Source organism: Chiloscyllium plagiosum, chromosome 16, assembly GCF_004010195.1.
Source record: "Chiloscyllium plagiosum isolate BGI_BamShark_2017 chromosome 16, ASM401019v2, whole genome shotgun sequence".
Taxonomy (NCBI): Eukaryota; Metazoa; Chordata; class Chondrichthyes; order Orectolobiformes; family Hemiscylliidae; genus Chiloscyllium; species Chiloscyllium plagiosum.
In genome coordinates, this window is record NC_057725.1 from 28,832,811 (window position 1) to 28,844,080 (window position 11,270).

General features: G+C 49.3%; 1 protein-coding gene and 1 non-coding gene across 6 annotated transcripts in view; both read right to left on the reverse strand.

Annotated features, from left to right (window-relative positions):
• Positions 1–2,421: 2,421 nt before the first annotated feature.
• LOC122557722 (aryl hydrocarbon receptor nuclear translocator-like protein 1) overlaps positions 2,422–11,270 on the reverse strand; it is a 41,369-nt gene continuing 32,520 nt past the window's right edge. For all 5 annotated transcript variants that reach the window (XM_043705637.1, XM_043705638.1, XM_043705634.1 and 2 more), the window contains 5 exons: positions 8,681–8,798; positions 6,950–7,099; positions 4,200–4,446; positions 3,150–3,256; positions 2,422–2,584 (listed from right to left, as the gene is read on the reverse strand). In XM_043705637.1, coding sequence (XP_043561572.1) covers positions 2,430–2,584; positions 3,150–3,256; positions 4,200–4,446; positions 6,950–7,099; positions 8,681–8,798 — 777 coding nt within the window. In that variant the 3' untranslated portion in view covers positions 2,422–2,429. The remainder of the gene's footprint in view (positions 2,585–3,149; positions 3,257–4,199; positions 4,447–6,949; positions 7,100–8,680; positions 8,799–11,270) is intronic.
• Positions 3,995–4,097, reverse strand: LOC122558146. The gene has a single exon (XR_006314047.1). It is a non-coding gene; the product is annotated as a U6 spliceosomal RNA (small nuclear RNA).

The following is an 11,270-nucleotide window of genomic DNA, read 5'->3' on the forward strand; positions in this document are numbered from 1 at the left end:
TGAGAGCGCGCGCCAGAGAGAGCACGAGAGTGCGTGTGAGCGAGAGCGAGCGAGCGAGCGTGCGAGAGTTAGAGCGAGAGCGCGTGCGAGAGAGTGAGCGAGAGCGCGCGCCAGAGAGAGAGCGAGAGCGCGCGCCAGAGAGAGAGCGAGAGCACGCGCCAGAGAGAGAGCGAGAGCACGCGCCAGAGAGAGAGCGAGAGCACGCGCCGGAGAGAGAGCGAGAGCACGCGCCGGAGAGAGAGCAAGGGCACGCGCCGGAGAGAGAGCGAGAGCGCGCGCCAGAGAGAGAGCGGGAGCGCGCGCCAGAGGGAGAGAGCGCGCGCGCGCCAGAGAGAGAGCGAGAGCGCGCGCGAGAGCGAGAGCGCGCGCGAGAGTGAGAGCGCGCGCGAGAGTGAGAGCGCGCGCGAGAGAGATAGAGCGAGAGCACGCTCGCGCGAGAGCACATGCGAGAGAGATAGAGCGAGAGCACGTGCGAGAGAGATAGAGCGAGAGCACGCGCGCGAGAGCGAGAGCACGCGCGCGAGAGCGAGCGAGAGCGTGCACGAGTGTGCGCGCGAGAGAGCGAGAGCGCACGAGAAAGCAAGAGACAGAGCGAGAGTGTGCGCGAGAGAGGTAGCAAGAGTGCGCACGAGAGAGCGTGCGAGAGAGCGAGTGCGCGCGCGAGAGAGTGAGCGAGAGAGTGAGTGAGTGAGTGCGTGAGAGATCGAGCGAGAGCGTGCGCGAGATCGAGCGAGAGCGTGCGCGAGATCGAGCGAGAGCGTGCGCGAGATCGAGCGAGAGCGCGCGCGAGAGAGAGCGAGAGCGCCCGCGAGAGAGAGCGAGAGCGCCCGCGAGAGAGAGCGAGAGCGCGCGCGAGAGAGTGCGAGAGCGCGCGCGAGAGAGTGCGAGAGCGCGCGCGAGAGAGTGCGAGAGCGCGCGCGAGAGAGTGCGAGAGCGCGCGCGAGAGAGAGCAAGAGCACGCGCGAGAGAGAGCAAGAGCACGCGAGAGAGAGAGAGAGAGCACGCAACGAGAGAGAGAGAGAGCGCGAGAGCAGGCGCGCGAGAGACGGAGAGCGCACACGAGAGTGAGCGAGAGCGCGCGCGAGAGAGTGAGCGAGAGCGCGCGCGAGAGAGTGAGCGAGAGCGCGCGCGAGAGAGTGAGCGAGAGAGCGCGCGGGAGATCGAGCGAGTGTGCGTGTGAGAGAGAGTGAGAGCGTGCGGGAGAGATCGAGCGAGAGCGCGCGTGAGAGATCGAGCAAGTGTGCGTGTGAGAGAGAGTGAGAGCATGCACGAGAGCTCGCGAGAGAGTGAGAGCGTGCGAGAGCGAGCGCGAGAGAGAGAGCGCGAGAGAGAGAGCGCGAGAGAGAGAGCGAGAGCGACAGCGCGCGTGAGAGTGAGAGCGCGCGAGACCACACGCGAGTGCGAAAGCACGCACGAGAGAGCAAAAGAACGCACGAGAGAGCAAACGAACGCACGAGAGAGCACAAGTGCGCGCAAGAGACAGCGAGAGCGTGCGCCAGAGAGACAGCGAGATCGCGCGCCAGAGAGAGAGCGAGAGCGCGCGCCAGAGAGAGAGCGAGAGCGCGCGCCAGAGAGAGAGCGAGAGCGCGCGCCAGAGAGAGAGCGAGAGCGCGCGCCAGAGAGAGAGCGAGAGCGCGCGCGAGCGCGAGAGCGCGGGCGAGGGAGAGAGCGCGAGAGCGCGGGCGAGGGAGAGAGCGCGAGAGCGCGGGCGAGGGAGAGAGCGCGAGAGCGCGGGCGAGGGAGAGAGCGCGAGAGCGCGGGCGAGGGAGAGAGCGCGAGAGCGCGGGCGAGGGAGAGAGCGCGAGAGCGCGGGCGAGGGAGAGAGCGCGAGAGCGCGGGCGAGGGAGAGAGCGCGAGAGCGCGGGCGAGGGAGAGAGCGCGAGAGCGCGGGCGAGGGAGAGAGCGCGAGAGCGCGGGCGAGGGAGAGAGCGCGAGAGCGCGGGCGAGGGAGAGAGCGCGAGAGCGCGGGCGAGGGAGAGAGCGCGAGAGCGCGGGCGAGGGAGAGAGCGCGAGAGCGCGGGCGAGGGAGAGAGCGCGAGAGCGCGGGCGAGGGAGAGAGCGCGAGAGCGCGGGCGAGGGAGAGAGCGCGAGAGCGCGGGCGAGGGAGAGAGCGCGAGAGCGCGGGCGAGGGAGAGAGCGCGAGAGCGCGGGCGAGGGAGAGAGCGCGAGAGCGCGGGCGAGGGAGAGAGCGCGAGAGCGCGGGCGAGGGAGAGAGCGCGAGAGAGAGAGAGAGCGAGAGCGCGCGCGAGGGAGAGCGAGAGCACTCTTCAAAGGTGGAGGCATGGTCTGCATTTTCTGCTGTTCATTTACTCTCTAGTCTGTTCAAGACCAAGCGATATTGTTCTAGCATCCCATTATACACCCAAAACACCCCTTCCAAGCTCCCTCAATCTATCCTTCCACCAATCTAAGCAATCAGAAAAAGAAACTCACAAAACAACAGTGTTTGTGGAAACAAGATATTCAACTTCTTTGGTCCAGGGGTTGAGGAAACTGAACCAGTAACTGCGCAGCGTGATGAAGGAACCATCCTTTATTCGGAACTTGTAGCAGCTGGTGGTGATCTTGTCTCTGCTCTGTAACACTGCAAACAAACATGGCAGCAACAGGTCAATGGGGTGAAAGTTACACGTTCTCTCCAATTTTTTGAACACATTCCAAGTCTGAAAATTAGGCCACTCGGGATATTAATTAGCCCCAAACATGTTTTTAATGCATTTGTACTATCCCACTCACACCTCAGGGCCTACTCACTCAGCAGAGGAGCTCACCCACTCAGTTCCAACATTATTGACTTACTGCCATTATCAACAGAACCTTCCAAACTCTAAGTGATTAACGATAGCTGTACTGTCACTGTGGCTCTGTTGATAATGCCCTTTCCTCTGAGTTAGGAGTTTGTCAAGCTTGATTTCAAGGTCCTGAGCACAAAGACTTCAGCCTGCATCCCATTGCTGGATTAGAGGAATGCTGCTCACAGTCAGGGGTGCTATTGTGGAAATGAAATGTTACACTGAGACCCCTCTCTGCCCCAGCGAATGGTGTGCCACATCCACAAAAGGTGAGACACAGGCCACGGTCTGTCCTTGGTTCCCATACATTGTGCTTTTTGCAATTCCAATAAAAATGAAAGAACAAGCTGTTCTTGCCTTGTCGGTGGCACTCTGCAAGATGTACTATATCATCTTGGTGGAAATATTCATAACATGAGGTTCCCAGGAGCTCCTGTGGCAAATATCCCAGAATCACAGTCGCCCTGGAAACAGAAAATTGGTGCATCTTCAGCCATTCTGATGGAACACATCCCCATCATCAGAACAAAGACAAAGCACTTATCCAACCTCCAACTCAGGAGAAGGTTGTTTGACCCAGTACATTTCTGCTGCCTCATTGAAAGAGTAGTCCTGTAGTCCTATGGCCCTGCAAATCTCTCCTTTTCAAGTATCTTTCCAATTCCCCTTTGGAAGATACTACTGAATCTGCATCCAACACCCTTTTACGCAAAAAAAACAAATGAAAACAACATAAGTAAAAAACAAAAAAAAAACTATCTCCTTTCTCTCATTCCTTTGGTAACAACCCTTAAATCTGTTTCCTCTGGATTCAGTGATTCCTGTCAGTGCAGGCAGGTTCAGTGAAGACTTAATTTAAAGAGGTGTTCATTTCACAATGCAATCAACCAACTTACTAGACCATATCAAAGGGCAGTTAAGAGCTAACTATTATTGCTACATAGCATGATCTTGACTCAAAGATTGGGCCAAATAAGGATTGCAGATCTCCTTCTCTAAAGGACATTACCAAACCAGGGGGGGCTTTAATCATAATACAAAGGTTTTATGGTCATCATTATGGAGACTAGCCTTTTATTTCAATTATTTAATATAATATTTTAAATCAACCTGTTCATACATACTATGACACATCTTCGTGGCAGGTGGGTCGTGTACCCTGACATTCTGGCCCAGAGGTAGGGACACTACCACATGATCATTTTAACATGGAACTCTTCACAAATTTGCATACCATCCTTCCACAGGAGCCATGCCATTCTGTTCCATATTGTTCCAATATCATTGTACTTGCTGCCAAAGTGAGTGCGTCAATCATCCGATTATTTTCCACGGTACAGTTTAACAAACCCTCCCCATCAATACTGCTCGATAACTGTGAACGTAGGGTTTTGATGCATTTCTCACCTCTGGTCCACGAACACAAATTTCCCATCTATTGCGTGTCGGGAAACGTACTCAGTTGATTTTACTCTGATCTCGCCACTGATTGGCTGCGGTACAATGTGAGGATGTAACCGACCAATGGCGACAAGGCAGCTCAAGTTGCAGCCTTCATTGTCAGGCTCATTGTCTTCGTCCAATCCCATCTTGGTGGGCGGCCAGCTCTTCAGATAGCCGCTGCTGTGAATGGTGCAGAAACTCTTACGGTCAACTGCAAAGCATAAGTGGGATGCAAGATCAAAATGTGAGTGGGTGCACGGATAGCATGTAAAATATTGAACAATAGTTTTCATTTATATAGCACCCTAAAAAGTCCCAATGCACTTCAGTCAATATGTGACACTGAGCCACATAATGCAACATTAGCACAATTGAAGGAACGTTCTGACGAAGGGATAGACTTTAAGGGATGTCTGAAAGGAAAGGTATATAGAGAGGCTTAGGGGAGTGAATTCCAGGGCTGAAGAATCAGGCAGCTGAAGTCCTGGCCAGCAATAGTGAAACAATGAAATTCAGGATGGTCAGGACAGCAGGAACACAGATTTCAGAGAGTTGTACGGCTGGAGGAGATTACAGAGAGATGAAAGGATGAAGTGGACAGATCTGAATGAAACAACATTTTGTGTTCCATGTCCTCAATACTGAAGCCGACAGAAAGCACCCTTTCATAATGGACACAGGACTTATGTGGTCGTGCTATTCGATGTGTGATCCAGGGTCTTGGATTACTGTGTGTTTTAAACCACTTGTGGCAGGTTTAGAATGTCTCAGCTGAATCAGCAATGAGACACAGCAACAAGTCTCTACCTGTCCACAGATACTGGATAAGCTGTGACATTACCCTAGTGTTGTCACAACCTCTCAGTTCTCCAGAAGCATTTCAGCAAGGTACCGCTGACAAGTCACTTCTCAGGCAACCAACTTCAGATAAGATGGCCCAGACCCACCCCATCACCAAGACAGCTTACTTCCACTTCTGTAACATTGCTGAGACACGGGTGAAGTTAGACACGGTACACATCTTTGTTCCCTTTAGGCTCGAGTCCAAACATACCTGGTTTGTGTCCTAAATTACATTGCCATGAAATTTGGTCGCCAAAATCTCTGCTGCCTGTATCCCAGGCTTTTTTCAAACCTCCTCAGAAACTCACCTCTCCCCAGCTATGTAATCTCCTCCAGCCCTCTTAACTGTCAAGAGCTATCCAAGCTCCTCCAATTCTGGTTTCTTCCATATCCTTGGTTTTAATTCGGCCATTGGTAGCTGTCAGGACCCTCAGCTCTGAAACCTATACTTTCCACCAAGTTTTTTCTTATCTGTCCTGACATCTCTACTTGACCGAGTATTAAAATTTTTGTTTAACACTTGTCCCAATGGAATGCCGATGTTACATTAAAACAATGCTACATAAATGCAGATTGTGGAGTAGTTATTTTCAGAAGAACAAAGCACAGAAGAGCTAGAGAAGGCCATTCGGCCTCTCAAACAGGTTTCACCATTCAATAAGATCATCGCTGATCGCTGTCAACTCCACCTTCCCACACTCTTGATATCTTCTAATTCCTCTATCCAAAAATCTGTTCTTCAATCCCAAATATACAAATCAACTGAGCATCCAAAGCCTGACAAAGACTGAGAATTCCAAAGATTCACAACCCTCTGAATGAAACAATTCGACATCAATTTCCTCCTAAATATGGGCCTCTTCCCCCAGAGTCAATGCCCCTAGTTCTACGCCCTACAACCAGATAAAAAAAAAATCCTCTCAATACTAACAGCACGGTGGCTCAGTGGTTAGCACTGCTGAGTCACAGTGCCAGGGTCCCAGGTTCGGTTCCAGCCTCGGGCTACGTCTGTGTGGAGTTTGCACATTCTCCCTGTGTCTGTGTGGGTTTCCTCCGGGTGCTCCAGTTTCGGTTTCCTCCGGGTGCTCCAGTTTCCTACCACATTCCAAAGATGTGCAGTTCAGGTGAATTGGCCGTGCTAAATTGCCCATAATGTTAGGCGCATTAGTCAGTGGAAAATGGGCCTGGGTGGGTTACTCTTCAGAGGGTCGGTGTGGACTGGTTGGGCCAACAGGCCTTTTCCACACTGTAGGGGAACCTAATCTAATCTAAAACTAACCCTGCCAAACAGTATAAGAACTGGCCACATTTAACGAGATCCTCACTCATTCTTCTATTCCATCACTTCTCATTGGACAACCCTCCCATCTCACAAATCAACCTATTGAAAGCAAAGTGCTGCAAATGTTAGAAATCTGAAACAGACACTGTAGAAAATGTTGTAGAAAATCAGCAGGTCTGGCAGCATCTGTGCAGAGAAACAGTGTCAACATTTCGAGTCTAAGATGACTTCTTCAGAACCAAAATAACATCAGACTCAAATCATGAACCCTGTTTCTCTCTTCATTGATGCTCCCAGATTTGCTGAATTTCTCCAACACTTTGTGTTTTAATCAGACGCCTGAACCTTTGCCACACTGCCACTAAGGGAGGTGGATCCATTCCTAGATAAAGGAAACAAACTGTAATAGTGTTCAATGCATGGTCTCACCGTAGCCTGATACATAGTTGTGGTATGTCTTTACTACTCTTCTACTCCAACATCTTTGCAACAAAAGCAAACCATACCCTCTGCTCTCTAATTCCTTGCTGTACCCACACCTTGACGTTTTGACAGAAAAGAGAAGGTTAAACAAACCGTGGTACATCACCTTTCTTCTTGGAGCAGTTGGCTGTGAAGTCTTTTTCCTCTAATTTGACAGAAGGCCTGTTGCATTTCATCCGGCAAAAAAACGAGCGTCTTGCTCCCGAGCACAATCGAGAGGGTCCTGGAGTTATGTCTGTCTTTACCGGCAAGCCAGCTAATCAGAGAGACCAGTGAAGCAGCACAGAATGAATGCAATGTCAACACTTGGGTGAAAGGCAAAACATCCAGCTCATTATAACCCATGACAGTCTGGAAAATTATTAATACCAGTTTGCATAATAAAACTGAGAGGGATTACAGGAAGCGATAAGATGCTAGAAAAACCCATTCATTCCACCTTCAAACTAAGAAAAGCAAAGTAACCTAGATGCAGGAAATCAGAAATATAATATAAGTATTTAGCAGATCTGGCAGTATCTGTGGACAGAGAGAAAGAGAGCTCACGTTTCAGGTCAATGACTTTTCGTAAGAATGTCTTCCACCATTGATAAACTCCACAGGTAAGGCTCATGGGATTCGATCCTAACATCTGTGGACTAACAATAACAACCAATCTTTATCAATGAGGCTCCAATAGATGATGCAGTGGAGGAGAGCCTTGAAAAGCACAGGTCTGCAATCAGCTGTTCCTTTCATCAGAGATTACCAGCTCTGAGGACCCAAAACGTTAACTCTGATTTCTCTCCACAGATGCGGCCAGACCTGCTGAACTTTTCCAGCAATTGCCGTTTTTGTTTCTGAAATTTCTCAGTCTGGGTCCCAAAATATTATCAACGGAGAGAAATCTCTCTAACTGCAGTCTGAATAAATCAGTAGACCCAGTTTTCACCACCTCCCTTCGGATCGGCCACTCACTGAAATATTACAAAGATTGCCATTTAATTAATAAGTATTGCTGTTCTAGCACAGTTTCTGAATTAGGTTCCCCCAATAGTGGTTGCCTCCATTAGCATGGTCACAGCATGTTCAATCTATTATTTAGAAAAGCACAGATTCCCTCTCTTGACCCTCCTCCTCACCACCTCCCTTCTTCTCTGTCCACTACCCACCATTATATCTTGCTTCCTATCTCTCTCAACCCCACCCTCCAACACCCATTTGCCCTTGCCCCTCCTGTCTAAACCTTACTGTTACACTAACCCTCCTGCACATCACCTCGCTGTCTCTCTGTTCACTGCATCCCTTTGCTCTCACTCACTGCCTCCCTCTCCAGCCCTCACTGTGACAGGGATTGTGAGAGGAAATGAGAGCGCATAGTTGAAGGCAGAAAGTTGGAGGTTGAAGGCAGCAGTGAATAGGGAGGTTGAGGAAAGCAGCAAGATGATGCAAGATCTGTAATTAGTAAACATCAGGGAATAGTACAGGATTGTGGACCACTTTAGTTCAAGCAGCCAACAGGTTTTTACTGTAAAGATTTCAGGTCAGAGACACTCATGTATTCTAATGAGAAAATGATTTTTGTTTAACACCTTTTTAGTTAGTATAGATTCATATTAGGAATGTTTAATGAGGGCTAGTTGTATTTCAACAGCTTAGTTTTACATTTACTTACTTCAAACACAGGGTGGAAACAGTTAATCTTGTTGGTGTCGATTATTGGACACATTGCTCCACAATAACATATTTGTAAAATGGGGAAATTCTTGATCCGTCAACCTTCCTCATTTTGTTTCTTTATATCCTGCCTTTAATGATCAATAGCTACTGCTTTAACTATGGACGCAACTGGTCTTACTTTTGGCATCTATTAGCCTCTCCCTTGGGGTCACATCAAATGAAGAGAGTTGCTCTTTGACTTTGGCAATGTCCTTTGGGTGGAGGTAGTCAAACAAACTCTGACCGATCAGATCCGTCTGCAAATCAAGGACAGGAAAACATTATTATATGAGAAACTCTCAGTCCCAAATTTATACATCTACCATTTGCAAAAGTGCTTCACGATCAACCAATCACCTCCAAGTTCAATACATATGGCTGCATGGGTTATTAGGCACTGCATTATCTTACAAACAAGGATGAGACAGACAACGTGGAATTTGCTTCAGGACAGGAAAACTCCAAAGCCTTTCTGTGAATAGTGCAGAGGGATTTTCAACTCCCACCAGAACAGAGAGATAGCAAAGAGACTTGATCCTCCATCTGCATTGGCTTGGTCCTGTACCAGAGTCTCCAGGCAAGACCTGAAGAGGGCTCAAGATCACAAGCTTCTCACTAAGGCATGAATCCACCATTGCACAGGCAGTAGTACATGCACATCTCAATCACAAGGTTCAAGTCCCACTCAGGGGTTGGAGCATAAAAACCAAGGTAGCCACTCTAGTGAAATAATGAGGGAGTGTGCACTGTCAGAGATACTCTCTTTTGGAGGTGATGTTCAAATAAGGGCCCATCTGATCAGATGATGTGAAAGATCCCCATGACCCCGTTTTATAAAAGGGTTGGGTAATTCTCCTGGAAAACCTCTCTCTCCATCACCAGCACTAAAGTAGATTATCTGGTGATTATTACATCATGGTTCCTGGGAGCTTACTGTCTAGACCTTACACCTTTTGAAACGTAGTCTTTGTTGTTATGCGCTTGAGACAGATGTGGCTCTGAAAAGTGCGAGATAATTGCAAGTCTGTCTTTTCTTTAATTAGACCAAGCTCCTCTCTTCAGGTTGTCCAATAAGGGATTCGTTGGTGGTGGTTCAGAGAGTTTTTCCTGAGGTGATCCTGAGTTGAGCAGGAAACTGCCTAAATCATTCCAAGTCAGTTCGAATGAGCTGCTCTCAGATGGTACAACAGCAGATAGTCTATAATTTGCCAAGATATTATTGGATTAGCAAGGTGTAAATTAGCAAGAATTCCTCAATCTCTGGTAACTAACCAGCATTATATCTGAATTAGTGATGTTGGTTCGAGGATAAATAATGTAGGAGAAAGTGAGGACTGCAGATGCTGGAGATCAGAGATGAAAATATGTTGCTGGAAAAGCGCAGCAGGTCAGGCAGCATCCAAGGAGCAGGAGAATCGACGTTTCGGGCATGAGCCCTTCCATGCCCGAAATGTCGATTCTCCTGTTCCTTGGATGCTGCCTGACCTGCTGCGCTTTTCCAGCAACACATTTTCAGCGAGGATAAATAATGGTCAGGACACTGGGTAGAACTCCCCCAGCTGATCTTCAGGCAGTGTAGCACCACCTCAGCACTGACACACAAGCAGTGCAGTGCTCTCTCATTTGATTTGATTTGATTTGATTTATTATTGTCACACGCACTGAGATACAGTGAAAAGTATTGTTTGGCATGCTATCCAGACAAATCACACCTTACGCAAATACATCAGAAGAATAGAACAGAATGCAGAGTACAATGTAACAGGTACAGAGAAGGTGCAGAGAAAAACTAACACTAACGACTGATAACTTAGAATGATAACTCGAACTGACTTGGAATGATTTAGGCAGTTTCCTGCTCAACTCAGGATCACCTCAGGAAAAACTCTGTGAACCACCACCAACGAATCCCTTATTGGACAACCTGAAGAGAGGAGCGTGGTCTAATTAAAGAAAAGATAGACTTGCAATTCTCTCGCACTTTTCAGAGCCACATCTGTCTCAAGCGCATAACAACAAAGACTACGTTTCAAAAGGCAGTGCAGGGAAGAAGTTCTTGAATCTGTTAGTACATGTTTTCAAACTTTTGGATCTACTGCCCAATGGAAGAGGATGGAAATGAGTATAACAGGGATGGAAGAGCTCTTTATTACGTGCGCTGCTTTCCTGAGTCAGCTGGTTTTCCCGAGGAAGGCAGGTTAATTCATGGACTGGACCAAGTTCACGAATCTCTAATTTCTTGCAGTCTTAAGCAGAGCGGGTGCCATAGCAAGCTGTAATGCATCCAGATAGGATGCTTCCTATGGTGCACCTATAAAAATTGCTAACAGTCATTTTGGACATGCAAAATTTCCCTAACCTACTAAGGAAGTAAAGGCGCTGTTGTGTTTCACTGACTGTAGCAAGAACGTGGACCCACAGGCAGCGTGGGGCTCCCTTGGCACTGAGCCCCATGCGGCGCTGGGCTCCCTCGGCACCGAACCCCAGGCGGCGCAGGGCTCCCTCGGCACCGAGCCATAGGCGACGCAGCGCTCTCTCATCACTGAACCCCACAGGCAGAGCAGCGCTCCCGTGCACTGAGCCACCCAGGCTGCGCAGCGCTCCCTCAACACTGAACCCCCCCCCAGGCAGCGCAGCGCTCTCTTGGCACCGAGCCCCCCCAGGCTGCGCAGCGCTCCCTCATCACTGAACCCCCCAGGCAGCGCAGCGCTCCCTCAACACTGAACCCC